Source organism: Sapajus apella, unplaced genomic scaffold (genome assembly GCF_009761245.1).
Source record: "Sapajus apella isolate SASKATOON/1434 unplaced genomic scaffold, GSC_monkey_1.0 scaffold5, whole genome shotgun sequence".
Classification (NCBI taxonomy): Eukaryota; Metazoa; Chordata; class Mammalia; order Primates; family Cebidae; genus Sapajus; species Sapajus apella.
This window is the reverse complement of record NW_022436945.1, coordinates 31648885-31662961: the sequence shown is the minus strand read 5'-3', so window position 1 is coordinate 31662961 and position 14077 is coordinate 31648885. Positions and strand designations below refer to the sequence as shown.

The following is a 14077-nucleotide window of genomic DNA, read 5'->3' as shown; positions in this document are numbered from 1 at the left end:
GTTATCTATAAATCTCATTTTAGGACGGATAAAGTCACAAAATATTTGTTCTAAGGAGAGCTCATTTTGGGGTCCAATGGGGCTGAGAATCGCTGCCTTTGAAGTTTAGACTTATGCTCTTAAAATCTCCAGTGAATTTTGTGCACAGAACCATCAAAATCTCAAAGCAGTTTGAATCTATTTGTTTATGCATATCGACTCCAGTACAGACTAGCTGCAGGAACTTGGGCAAGTTGCCTCATTCCTTTGTGCCTCAGTTTTCAAATCTGTAAAATAGGAATTATAATACTTTTCTGTTTGGGTTGTTCAGAGCATAAAATAAGTTAGTACATATTTATAGTTAGTGCTTGACTCATAATAAGAGCTTAAATAAGGTTACCTTAAAACCATTTAAAAAAGCAATATACAGCAAACATAAAACCAAGTGTGCCCAAGAGCATGTGTATAAATGTTTATCCTTTTACATGCAGCTGTTTCTTTCCTTAATTATTTTGAATAATTTGGGATATCTGGAAGTCAGGCCACTTTTGGATACAGGAAAAAGCAGGAGCCTAGAAGTCAGAGCCCTTCTGCCTTTAGACTGAGCAAAGGCATAATGTCTTTGAATTTGTTTCCTTAACTAGAAACGAAAAGACAAGGCCAAACAACTTTCTTAGGACAGAATTCTACCTCTAACTAGTTGTGTTTGAAAATTGAGAGTGACATACGATAGTATGAATTCCTATAAATCCTGACTTTCAAACCACACCTGCAGGGGCCAGGTAGGTAACATAGCAGAAATAGATGGGCCAAGTGGGGAGACCAGGCAGGAGGCTGGCAAATGGCAGGTGTCCTGTCTGAAGAAGAGTGACCTAACCCCAAGGCAGTGCCGGACCCATGGTGCCACGTCCTCTATGTCATCAGAAGCCAGAAATCCAGATTCTTATGAGATATGTCCCAATGATGAATTCTCTACAGGCCAGATAACACATCGGAGGGCTGCAGACTGAGACCTCTATAAAAATTCACTTCCTTTGCTGCTTTCATGGCCCTGATAACAGAATTTTTTAAATTTTAAAGTATGAAGTATGTGTTAAAGACATTTCCTTTTATTGAGTAGCAAAAACATCACTAAAGAGATAAAATGAAGCACTTTAAAATTTCAATAGAGTTCATGGAAACATATTTTATTTATTCTAGCCCAATAATATATAAGCCCAAATATATAGTCATCAGACATAAAATTCAGTGGCACTGGAGATATATAATATTAGATGATTACTGTATACCAATAGCTAGACTTTGAGCTCCACAGTTATTATTAACATAAAAATTACAGTATGATTACTAAATAATTAGTACAGTCAATGTGGTAAATACATTAAATTAAAATATTTACATTTGTACATAGCTCATTTTACAAACAAATTTGTTTTTTTGAGATGGAGTTTTGCTCTTGTTGCCCAGGCTGGAGTGCAATGGCACAATCTCGGCTCACCGCAACCTCCACCTCCCAGGTTCAAGCGATTCTCCTGCCTCAACCCCCCAAGTAGCTGGGATTATAGGCATGCACCACCACACCCAGCTAATTTTGTATTTTTAATAGAGACAGGGTTTCACCATGTTGGTCAAGCTGGTCTCGAACTCCCGAACTCAGGTGATCTGCTTGCCTCGGCCTCCCAAAGTGCTAGGATTATAGGCAGGAGCCACCACGCCCAGCCACAAATAAATGTTTTAAGCCCCAACTGTCTGACTTTCATTGAAACATTAAATGTTGCTAAACAAAAAGTCTGCAATAAATACTCCCTTCAGTGAGTGGGGGAAATTATTTTACATAGAATCTGTGTTACAATGAATGTCTGAGTATATATTTAAAACTTTAAACTCGTGGTTATTGAAACCTTGTATTTTGGGGGAAAACTCGTATTTTAAACAAAATTTAGTTATTTATTTAAAAAGTAAAAGTTCTCATATGCTAGTATTATTCATGGTTAAGTTACTCCCAAAATCATAAACAGATTGTTCACTGCCCCCTCAAGTTTACCTATAGTTAAATTTTTAAGTGAACCTTTGATAATTATAACTAGGCATTTTTCTTTGCTTATTTATGTATATATTTGTTCATATATGAAAAAGAAACACGCAGACCTTTCAAAGCAGTATAGCTGAATGTTCAGTAAAACAGTTTCAGCCAACTTGCAACTTTAAAATCAAACTGCTGCATATTTTGAATAAAAGCAGCATAAATTGCAATGTAGTGATTACATGTTTGCAAAACCAGCAAACAGTTCTCTAGTTCAGCCATTCTGTGATTTGAGCCAGGAACTTTCAAATTAGAAGGTGCTGTGTTTTCCTAGCGTGCTCCCCCATGACATTGATCAGTTACAAGGGAAATTTTCTCAGAATTGCGTGTAGCAATGGCAGTAGGGCTCCACCTATCTGCCATTTGACTGAGTTGTGGATTCATGGCCTGGGCGCATCAACTGGAACTGAAGTCTGGACAGCTCTTCCCAGGCAGCGGGGGCTCCTGCTGGAGGGGGTAAGCGAAATACTGGGGTGACACCAGGAAACCGGATGGCTGAGCCAGGTGGATTGAGTGGTTCGTGGTGTATGGCGGGGGCGATGAGGGCACCAGGCAACCTGGCTCAGCCCTGGCAAAGGAGAACCTGCGGATGGAGCCGCCTGTGGAGCTGGAGCTCGTGGCAGTGCTGGACTGCCGGGAGGGTGCCCTGGGGCTGGTGGAGGTCAGGATCATGGGCAGGGTCTCTGTCTGATAGCTTCGGAGTGAGAAGCGGATTGGCTGCTGTGAGGGCTCTTTGGGTCTCAAACAGGTGCAACAATAAATAGCCACTACAGAGCCCAGGATGATGAATGCAATGAAGATGGAGCCGACGATGAGAAAGGGGACGTAGACAGGCTCTAAAAGGCAAAAACAGACATAAACAGACGCTCAGATGAGGATCTCCCAAACTCTGAGCTCTGCTTGGGCAGCTGAGGGTTGAGAGGTGGGAGACTCAGTATTATCATTGTTGTCAGCTCAACTTTTCAGAGCTTGTTAATGGTAACCTCCAAAATGCAATGCAAACTGTGATGATGGAATATTCTCACTACTCCTAGCAGGGAGGAAGCAAACTGATACCGTAACCTCTGTTAGCAATTAACCATCATATTGCACATCTGGAAGTCAGGAAAAAACAGAATCTGTTCTCCTGTTCAGGCACTGGAGGGAAAGGGTGAGTTTTAGAGGTTACAATAATTCTGGGTTTAAATGCAGATTTTAGTAGTTTGATGGCAGTGGGGCAGTTAGAGATTTGACCCCTCCCTTAGGCTGGCAATCCATCTCCCATCCAAGAATATCCATTCTAAGCAAAGAGAACCAGGCCTGTTAAATGAGACCCCCCTCCACACACAGACCCATGATTTTATGAGACTCCAGAAGGAACAGTATGAAGAAATTCATAGAGGGCCCCAACTACTGTGTCTCCTACCATACCATAAATTGCCAGCTCTGGCTGCCTCTTTCCAGAAAAGATTTGGAATACCCACTCCAGCTGCCATGCCTCTGAATTCCCATTCAAGTCTGGGAAGTCGGACAACTTTAAATATCGATCATGATGCAATTCTTGGTGTCCACAGCCCAGACTTTCTTTAAAAGCATCCCTCAAACAGAGCAAACTCCAATATCCTTCCCTCTCTACAAGGCAGACATAGAATTCCCCAGCCCAGAGGCATCCCCTTGGGCAATTCTCCAGGTATCTCCACTAATAGAGCTGCGATAGACACAGCCTCCAGCTTACAGGCGGAAGAAAGAAAACCTGCATTGACTAAGGCCCTACTGTGTGCCTGGCTCCCTCTTATTCATTATCTGATTAAAGTCTCTTGGAGACCGTGTGAAATCGGCATGATAAGCTCCATTTTCCACATGTGGAAATACATCAGAGAAGTGTGTGCATTCCCACAGACACGGCCAGTGAGGGACAGTTAACTATCAACTATTTGTGGGCTCCTAGGCATAAGCTCTTCTGTGTCCCTGCCGTTCTCCACTGTTTACTAGCACCAGCGTGCAAGGCAAGGCAAAGGTGAGTAACTACTAGTTACTAAGCCCTGAGCTCCAGCATTCATACACTCTCACATAACCAACAACTTACCTCCTTTGAGAGCAATATGCCCACTTTAGAACTGAGAAGAGGTCCAGAGCAGTTACGTACCTGGCCCAAGTTACGCGGACGAAAGTGACAGAGCCAAGGTCCAGCAGGGTTTGCCTGATCCCAGACTCAGTGAGTGTGGACTGCCTCTCGCCTCGGCTGCCCTCTGGCATCAGACCCCAGTAGGGACCCCGGGGGGCGAGCCCCTGCTGCAGACTGGGCAATTGCGCTTACTCCCAGAGGGCAGCTGCGGGGAAGAGTCTGTGTTTTTCTAACAGGCCAGGACGGCCTAGGTTTCCCTACTTTCAACTGAGCATCTTTTCTCCAAAAACTACTTCCCGAATCCCCTAGACTGGAAATGTTGACCCCCAGTATTCACCCTCTAGTGGAGCACTAACGAAGGGCAAACTCCCCTGTCCTTTGGGTCATCAGCTTGCAGGGAGGGGTCGTTGGAGCACCCTTAATGATCTCTCCAGCTTCTCCTCCCTTTCCGGCAACCTTCTCTTGCCGGCTCCAGACCTCGGCTCTGGAGTCCTGGGGTGTCACCCGCTCTCAGCTCCGCCCGCTTCTCCGGTTTCCTCGGCCATAAAACCCTCGCCTCAAGCTCTAAAGGGTTTCCCTGATGTTCCGATTCAGGTGGAAAACTTTTTTTCAAGGTGTAAATTTCCTCTGCTGGGGTCGTGATTTATTCCGCTCTGAAGTGAGCGGAAATTTGACCCGTGTTTTCCGACGTGAGAATAGGGGGCGGGGAAGCCCCTTCGACCCTTGTTTCTAAATCTCCACCCCGAAGACCTGGGTATTTCTGAAGGGCGTGACAATAGGGGGTGGGCCGGAGAGGGTAATTCGATGCAGAGAATTGAAAGGAAGTCTGCAGAAGGGAGTAGTGGCTTAGAAACGCTATCATAGAACAACAACCACAACAAAAAAGTGACTGGGGTTTCTTAGCTCTGCAGATGAGCACTCTGCAAGAGTCGCGTTTCCCTGCCTTCGGCCCTTCACTCCCCGAAGCTCCCGAAGTGACAAGGGCGCACAATGAGACACCCTCGTCGCCCCCTAAAACCCAAGTCTACCCTGACTCTACCCGCACGACCCTTCTCCCAGGAGCTCCAGCTGTTTCCCCCCAGGCCACCAGGCACAAGCCCCGCGCTTCTCACCGTCCCTGGCAAACTTTCTCTGGGGCAGAGACCGCAAGTGGCGGGAAGCGGGACTGCAAACGAATAGAGGACCATGAGCTGAAGCCCGACCACCCACTACTCCCTTGATTCTCCCCACTCGGCCGCGTCCCCTTGGTGCACAGACCCAGGAAGGCGCACAGACCTTCCCGCGCACACAGGCAGCCGCCGCCGTTAGGCGGGCGGGGATCTGTCCCCTAGGGCCCCGCACTTACGCGCGGTGATGCCTGGGTGCTCCAGCTCGCCGCGGTCGTTGGTGCAGCCGCCCTGCTCCAGTCTGGCGTCGGCCGCCGCGCAACAGTAGCGGAGCGCGCAGGAGCCGCAGCAGATGGTAGCGTCCAGAGTGTCGAAGTCCTCCGGGCACTGGAAGCCCTCGTGGTAGTTGCCCTGCACGTCCACCCAGCCGTGGCAGTACTCTCCGGACTGTTGGGCTCCCACTGGGCCCCAGCGCAGCCAGCCGAGAAGGCAAAGCGCCAGCAGCGCCCCCATTGCCACTGGGCGCCCTGGGCGGCAGGGAGCAGGACGCAGACGGAGAGCGAAGGGTTGAGCCAGGTCTCCGGGCGCACCGCGATTCCACCTCCCCAGGGACGCGTCGCAAGCGACTGGCCCCGGCGGCCGAAGCCAGCCCTGCGTGGGATAGCAGGGGCCGGGGAGGCAACAGGGGCTGCACTACGAATTCCGCAGGCCGGGAGTCAGCATGGTGCACGGGTCGAGTTGGCCAGGGCCCGCGGGAGGCGCCAGCCGAGGCTGTTGCTGGGGCTGTCGCTGCCGCCCTTTGCCCAGCTCATAGCACTCCCCTCGCGAGGGGCGCGCCAACCCCCTGGCCACCTCCCTCCGCACTCCTCAAGGGAGCCCTAGCTCCCGGGGCTGCCAACTCCAGCGCCGCACGAGCCCCAACTTGTGGCGATCGCCGGGTCGCGGGAGGAGCCGGAAAAAAAGAATTTGTTCCCCACGTGCTAGTACCCCGGACAGGCCGCTCAGCCCCCGCCCCTATCTGTCACAGGAGCAGGAGTCAGCTCCGCCGCGGCCAAGTACAAACGGCCGCCCGGTTGCTGACAGCTCTGCCCGCAAGGCGTCCTTTAAAAAGGAAGAGGGAGGAGGAGACAACGAGGGTTAAGAAAGAGTCCGCCCTCCCGGGTCCCGCAGCCGGAGCTATTCACAGCGGGTGCGGAGCGGGCCGCGGGTCCTCTGCTCTTTCTGGTTCGCGCGCCATCCTCCGCCTCTCCCCGGCCACCCCCGCCCCTGCGGCTCCCCTAGGACTTGACTCTCAACCTGAGGATATCAAACCCTCCCCCTACCCGCACATCCCAACTCTCTCACGGCGGGGAAAACTCTGCAGAGTGACGGTGAGGGCTGCCAGATTCCAGCGTTTATCCACGCGCGTGGGCGCGCGAGTGGAGACGTTGGATTTACTTTTCAATGGATTTAATGCGCGAACGCGGTGCAGTCACTGAAGTTAGTCGAATCATCTGTGCCCTGTTGCACAGACTCAGACTCGTTCCTGGTACACCAATTCTAAAGGTTCAGGACCGAGTACATGGTTTTTAGGTGTCGCCAACGTGTGCGCTGAGCTTTACACCTACGTTTCCACTTTTTCTGGGAGGAACGGCACATTTTCACAAGCACACACACACTCGCAATCTCTCCTCTAGGTGAAGGATCGCCGGTCACCTCTGCCAGCCAAGGCCAGCTCGCAAAACCTCAAAAAGCACGACTTCTTTTACGCTCGCAAAGGAAATAAAGGAGCAAAATTAATGATAATTGAGCAGAACTGAACTTCTGTTCAGGGAAAGAAACACATTTATTTAAATGATATGTCCCCTGTGGGCTATTTTCAGGGGCACTGCTCCGTTAGCGGCGTAAGTGCCTTATGAAACTCGTGTTATGTGAAACCTGGGCCAAACGCAAGCATTTATTTTGACTGCATCCTGAACTTCCAGTCACCGTCTATTAGTATGTGTGAATATGTTCAGCGTATCTCGGCTTATTTGTCAAACACGCTGCATACCCGTGTCCCTGAGTTAGATGTCGGCAAGTTGAGTGAAACAAAAGGAACAAAGTGTTCTCAGCTGCAGCTGTACAAGGTGCGCAGTCAAACGCATTTATCACGCTCGCAGCCTCCTGATGGTCCGAGTCCATTCCGGAGAAACTTTTTTTAAAATCTCGTATTAAAACGATTTATCTTTTTTTAAATCTAAGTTAAACTATACTCCAAGTAAATAATTACTTCGGATTTATAATTTTAAGTATTGGGATTAGCATTTAGTTATGAGGTTGTTGTAAATACATGCTCCAATATTTCACATGGTAAGTGGGACTGTGTAAATATTTAACTTTAATGCTCTCTTAGAAATACATATTTCTTAGGACAATACTAAGCTATGAAGTAAAACCAAATTAAGTTGGAGCTTTCAATAACAAACACTGAAACAAGTTTTTGGTTTTTTTTCTTGGTTTAGTTAAATAATTTAAACATATGGGAAATTGCTTTGCAGAAATTTCTTGGATATTAGGTTTTTTATTTACAAAAAAGAAAAGTTCTTGCCAGGCTTAAACTTCTTTAAAAAATCTAGTTGTTTTTTACAAGTGTTGTTTGGATTGTATATATATCCTGAGCAATTACAGGAAAATATCACTTAGAACCACGGCAAAAATGAGATATAATGATTATAATAAGATGATAAAAATTATGACATGTTTACTGCTAATAACTTTCCCAGAACCACACCTCTCAATATTAGTTTTTGTTAAAATTCAGAGGAATTTCATTACGTCATGACTGCATAAATATCTGCAGCAGCAGCAACATTTGCTAGTCCCCCAAGGGTCAAGTTTCTCTCATTATCCAGCTGTTCTTTGATAGCATTAATATTTTAAAGAGTGATTTGTTGGCACTTACCTCCCGTTAATTACATTCTGCATGCCACTGTGGGATTCTTTCTCCTTAAGACACCAGCTATAATTAATTCCCTCATTCAAAGCTCCTGTCTACTTGACTTATTTAGAGGTCATTTTACCCAAATTTAGTTGGATGATATTTACTAGTGGAAAGTAACCAAACCTCCAAATTACTTGATCCTTCATAGATCTGACTTGTGCAAACATTAAACAACAGTGTACCATGCTTTAAGTCCTGGTCCTAAGTGCCTTTCTAAAACCATTACAACAGTCAGCTCCAGGAGATTGCCTGGGGGAGGGTTTAGAGCTGGGGGCAATGATGTTTGGTTTCTTGTCATAGAAGATCTCTGCAAAGTTTCCATTGTCAAATTTTAACTTCAAAAGTGATGCCCTGAAAATGCTCTTCACCAACAGAAAGAAAATATTCACCTCTTTTTAGATTAATAAACATCCAAAGTTTCTGTTATTCTGTTACTATTTTAATAGTAAAGGAAGATGAAAAATTTCTCACAGAACCCCCCCTGAAAATAAAGTTTCTCAAAAGGCCATGAAATAAAGTCCGAAATATCTAGGGTATTATGAAGACGTTTTAGAAATTCTTTATTGTTTCTTAATACCACAAATTCCATATTTTGGTGAGGAACATAACCATAAGAGATCATTTCCCCAGCCTACATTATCTTGTAGCCCTGCCTCAAGGAAACTCTGTAGGAAGATAGTTAAATGACATGATGTCTGGAATATGCTTTAATAAACACCAGCAAGAAAGAGAAGAAAGAAAAGGGAAGAAAACAGGAAAAAAGAAAAGATAGGTGAGCAATAGAGATGAGAAGATGGGCTAGGCAGAACTGAACACAACTGGCCACATGTTGATAACTGTAGCTGGCTAAAGGGAGCTTGTAAGATCGAAATGCAACTCTGTTTTTATGTATGAATGTTAATTACAGTACGTTTTTTTAAAAAAATTGATAGAAATCAGTGGCAGCAGGAAATAAGCATTGGACTTTTTTTTTTTTTTTTTTTTTTTTTTTTTAGAGAAAGGATCTTATTCTGTCTTCAGGCTGGAGTGCAGTGTTGTGATCTTGGCTTCCACCACACTACTGCAGCCTCCACCTCCCGGGTTCAAGCAATTCTCCTCTCTCAGCCTCCCGAGTAGCTGGGACTACAGGTGCCTGCCATCACACCCAGCTAATTTTTGTATTTTTAGTAGAGGCGGGATTTCACCATGTTGGCCAGCCTGGTCTTCCTGACCTCAGGTGATCCACTCACATCATAGACATATTTTTAAACTTTGTGCTGGCCAGGCATGGTGGCTCATGCCTGTAATTCTAGGACTTTGGGAGGGCAAGGAGGGAAGATCGCTTGAGCTCAGGAGTTTGAGGCCAGCCTAGGCAACATGGTGAGACCCTCTCTCTACAAATAAAAAAATAATTAGCTGGGCATGATGGCACATGTCTGTAGGCCCAGTTAGCTACTCAGGCAGCTGAAGTGGTAGGATCGCTTCAGCCAAAGAGTTGGAAGCTGCAGTGAGCAACAGGGGCACCACTGCACTCTAGCTTGGGTGAATAGCAAGGCCCAGTTTCAAAAAAAAAAAGTTCTGTTGACTTCTTGATGACTTCTTCTTCTTGTTCTTGTTCTTCTTCTTCTTTTTGAGAAGGAGTTTCTGTCATCCAGGCTGGAGTGCAGTGGCATGATCTCAGCTCACTGCAACCTCTGCCTCCTGGATTAAAGTGATTCTACTGCCTCATCCTCCTGAGTAGCTGGGATTACAGGCATGCACCACCATGCCTGGCTAATTTTTTTTGTATTTTTAGTAGAGAAAGGGTTTCACCATGTTGGTCACGCTGGTCTGGAACTCCTGACCTCGTGATCTGCCCTCCTCAGCCTCCCAAAGTGCTGGAATTACAGGCATGAGCCACCACGCCCCACCAACTTCTCTTTTTTATATTCTTTGGAGCAGAGTAAATGATCTGAGAAAACCAAAAGCAATGGAGTGAAAGGTCACATGGATCAGAAAGGTGTGGGAACTAAATATACTGAGGGAAAAGGGGAAGGCTAAAGGAACACAGAAAACAAAACAAAAAAAGGACAATTCACTGGACTATGGAAGTCTACTCCAGCTCATTTGCATTGGACTCAGAAACAAAATGAAAAACAAAAAGTTCCTCAGCCCTCCCTCAAGTTCGCTTGTGGGGTGACTTGTTATCACTTTCCTTTAATTCAGAAAAAGCACTTTAATTTTCCTTTACTTACTTTGCCCATGACTTCATGGGATTCTCTTTCTTGGATCACATGCTGTAAATCTCTTACTCCAGGCCTCTCATAATGTGAATTACTCAAAAGATGTTTTTTCTGAAATTTGCTGTGGCGCATGTTTACCCTAGAGAACAGCAAGTGCCCAGAAGGACACTCTCAAACCTGGGCAACCTGGCCCCAGGCCAGGCCCCTCCTTCTGCCCTGGGCTTCAGGCAGCCTCAGTTTCTTCATGTGCCAAAAGAGGGGATTCAGCTAGAGCCCTTATAGCAGTGTTTCTCAAAAGGCCATGAAATACCTGGAAATCTTGTTAAAATGCAGAACTGGACAGGTGCAGTGTCTCATGCCTGTAATCCCAGCACTTTTGGAGGCCAAGGCAGGTGGATCACTTGAAGTCAGGAGTTCGAGACCAGCCTGGACAACATGGTGAGACCTCATCTCTACTAAAAATACAGAATTAGCCAGGCATGGTGGCTCGCATCCATAATCCCAGCTACTCGGGAGGCCGAGGCAGAATTGCTTGTACACAGGAGGCAGAGGTTGCAGTGAGCCGAGATTGAGCCACTGCACTGCAGCCTGGGTGACAGAGTGAGACTCCATCTCAAAAGAAAAAAAAATAATAATAATGCCAACTTGACTCACAAAGTCTGCAGTGGGGCCTGTGATTCTGCATTTTTTGAGGACCGAACTCTGAGGCCCTCCGGCCTTCCTCTGCCCTTGTCCGCAGCCACAGGGGAAGGAGTGAATAGAGCCAGAGGGCCCTGCCCACCCAAAGCCCATTTTGTACCACTCTCCGGATCCTGGATCCCAGCACTCCCTACTCAAAGAGGCCAAAAGTTGCTTCTAGGCTGCACAGAAGCCTCTTCCTGATTTTAAGAGATTCTAACAGGAGGTGTTTCAAAATGTATACACATAGGCTGGGACGCCCAGGCACATATATGGGAGGGCCCTTGCAGTGCAAGATGAAGTCAGATATGGGAAGAAAGAGGAAATCAGGGGAACAGACTCAGGCTGGTGGCTTTCATGTCTTTTCCTGCCCTGGCTTAAAAATGTGAGAACGGGCCTGCTGTCCAGCATATCACAGAGACTATGTAGCTAATCGTAGAGGGAATAAGGGATTGATTGAATAAATAACAAAAGGAACATTTTTCCTTAGCAATTCTGTAGTATTAAACCACACACATTACAATTTTGTGTTAGGGCATCTGTCTTCCCCATTAGTCTGACTCCTTTTTCTTTATTGTATCCTAGGACATAGCACATAGTGGGTGCTTAGTAAATATTGAATAAATAACTGGCTGCAAACAATGCATGACTATTTGAGAACTTGTTGCAACTGAGTGACATCCGTTTCACAACTATACAGGACTGTAGCAGAGGAGAACAGGATGAATTCCCAGGCAACAGGTATTACAGAGTCACCCCCTGGTGATTCAATTGTAACTGTAGTGCATCAAGAACTGTCCAGTGTGTCAGCACTGACAGAATATGGCAGTCACCAGCCCATCCCCCATGGAGACAGTGGTGACACTTGTCATAGAGAATAGAGGTATGATGCAGTGGAAATCAGCCAGCACAGGACAGTGTGCCTCTTACTAATCACGTGACCTTGACCAAGGTCATTTCATGGTACTGAACTTCAGCTTTTGCGTCTCTAAAAGGAGGGGTGTGGGAAGGAGTCATCCTTACCTTGAAGGATTGTTGTAGGGATTAAAAATAAAATATATAGCAAGAATGCAAAATAAAACATGGAGTGTGGCACAGAGTTGGCACTTAATAACCAGTAGGTATTATTATTACCTACCACCAGCTGACTTGAATCTGTAGTCGAATAATCATGGCAAGTTTCCTGCTAACCAGAGCAGACCTGTTCCCCAATTAACTTAATAGATTATTTACAGTTCCCCTTCATTCATTCCCTTAGTCATTAAATATGCCCATTCATAACCACTGGCAACTGAATGTTGATTATTCTTTTTTACAGTTGTTCTCCTGAGACATGCCCAAGGCTAGAAGAAGAGGAGGATAAGAGTGGGTGTCAGATGATCACAGTGTAAGGACAAGCCTTACTGGACAGACCTTATTTCAGCTGGATTTCTACAAGGTGTAACCCTAAGCACAGGTGGGCATTTAATAAGTATCCGATTAGTCTGCAATTCCATATTATGTCAGTAGAGATGTAATTTATTAACATGGGCTCCTGGCATCCTTCCAGTGCATGTATCATAGAATGACATTTTTCATGCAGAAATATAAATTAAATTAATTGGCATCCATACTTAATTGAAACTTCCTTGACAGTAGATGGATTCTCCTCTAACACCACCCCTTTCTTGGCAAGGGGCATTTCCTTCTGAGTGCCTGCAGACTAGGAGAGGTCAGCCCCCATTCCTGTGGCTCCCTGAGGAGCTGGCTTTCAGCAGGGTTTGGAACAGCACGAAAAGTGAACTGACCCTGGAAAAATGGTAAGTTGCTGCCCAGGGGCCATGTGTTCTTTTGGTGGGGGAAAGATTTTTATGGAGGAGAAAGAAAACATAGAGGGTTCTTGTCTTGTTTCTGTCTTCTTACATTCCTTTTCACCTTTACCAGCCATAACAGAGTGTTTTGAGAATTTTTAAGTCATCCTGAAAGTTTGTAAATCATGTGGAAATGATTTACACATTTTGCAGTTTTTTTTTTTTTTTTGAAAACTGTTACATAATTGCTTGCAAAAGGTGTCTTTTATTTTAATTTTTCTCCTTCTCAAGTAGTCTGGGTTTGGTTAGCTCTGTTGGTAACTTAAAGGGCCAATAGGGCAAAGGTCTTGATTTCCGTTCCTGTGGGTCAACTACGTTTCCTCTCTATCAGGAGTACAGAATGCACACTTGACCCTGGCTTGCAAACACCTGCTGTGAGTTATTCAAGGACATCAGCTGGAAAAGTTGGAAGTAAAAGATACAATCAAATATGCAGTGTGGCAAATGAAGTCAGCGTGATACCCTCCCACAGCAAATGGTCAACAGTGCTCTCTTCATAAATGACTCTACAAAATGCTGAACACCTGATATGCCCTTCATCCTGTCATCAGAATTGTACTTTGAGGATTCTTTCTGCTTCATATGTTCCACCTTCTGATTTTGTTCAACCGCTCATTCTATAATCACCCTCATTTTGTATTTTGTTTTTTTGTTAGATGAAGTCTTGCTCTGTCGCCCAGGCTGGAGTGCAGTGGCATGACCTCGGTTCACTGCAACCACCACCTCCCAGGTTCAAGCGATTCTCCTGCCTCAGCCTCCCAAGTAGCTGGGATTAAGGCATGTGCCACCACACGTGGCTAATTTTTTGTATTTTTAATACAGACAGGGTTTCAACATGTTAGCCAGGATGGTATTGATCTCCTGATCTCGTGATCCACCTACCTCGGCCTCCCAGAAGGCTGGGATTACAGGTGTGAGCCCCCGCGCCCAGCCTGTACTTCTTTAATGTAATTTTTGTCATCAAAGACAAAAAGAAAACTTGTTCTTAGCATCTTTCTTGGTTTCTCTACTTGAATTGGAATCGAAGTATCTACCATAGTTGTAGCTGTCTGCAATGCTATTCCAGTTCAGCGTGTCAAAGACTGAGACTCAGTAACTCTTTATGTGCTACACC

The 14077-nt window shown here is 45.7% G+C and overlaps 1 protein-coding gene across 1 annotated transcript; it reads right to left on the bottom strand.

The window, feature by feature from the left end:
• Nucleotides 1-1653: 1653 nt before the first annotated feature.
• On the bottom strand, nt 1654-6421 carry SHISA3 (shisa family member 3). The gene is made up of 2 exons (XM_032274063.1): nt 5512-6421; nt 1654-2898 (listed from the first exon to the last, which is right to left on the bottom strand). The coding sequence occupies exons 1-2, from the start codon at nt 5783-5785 to the stop codon at nt 2459-2461; spliced, it is 714 nt and encodes a 237-aa protein (XP_032129954.1). The 5' UTR covers nt 5786-6421; the 3' UTR covers nt 1654-2458.
• Between the last annotated feature and the right edge of the window lie 7656 nt (nt 6422-14077).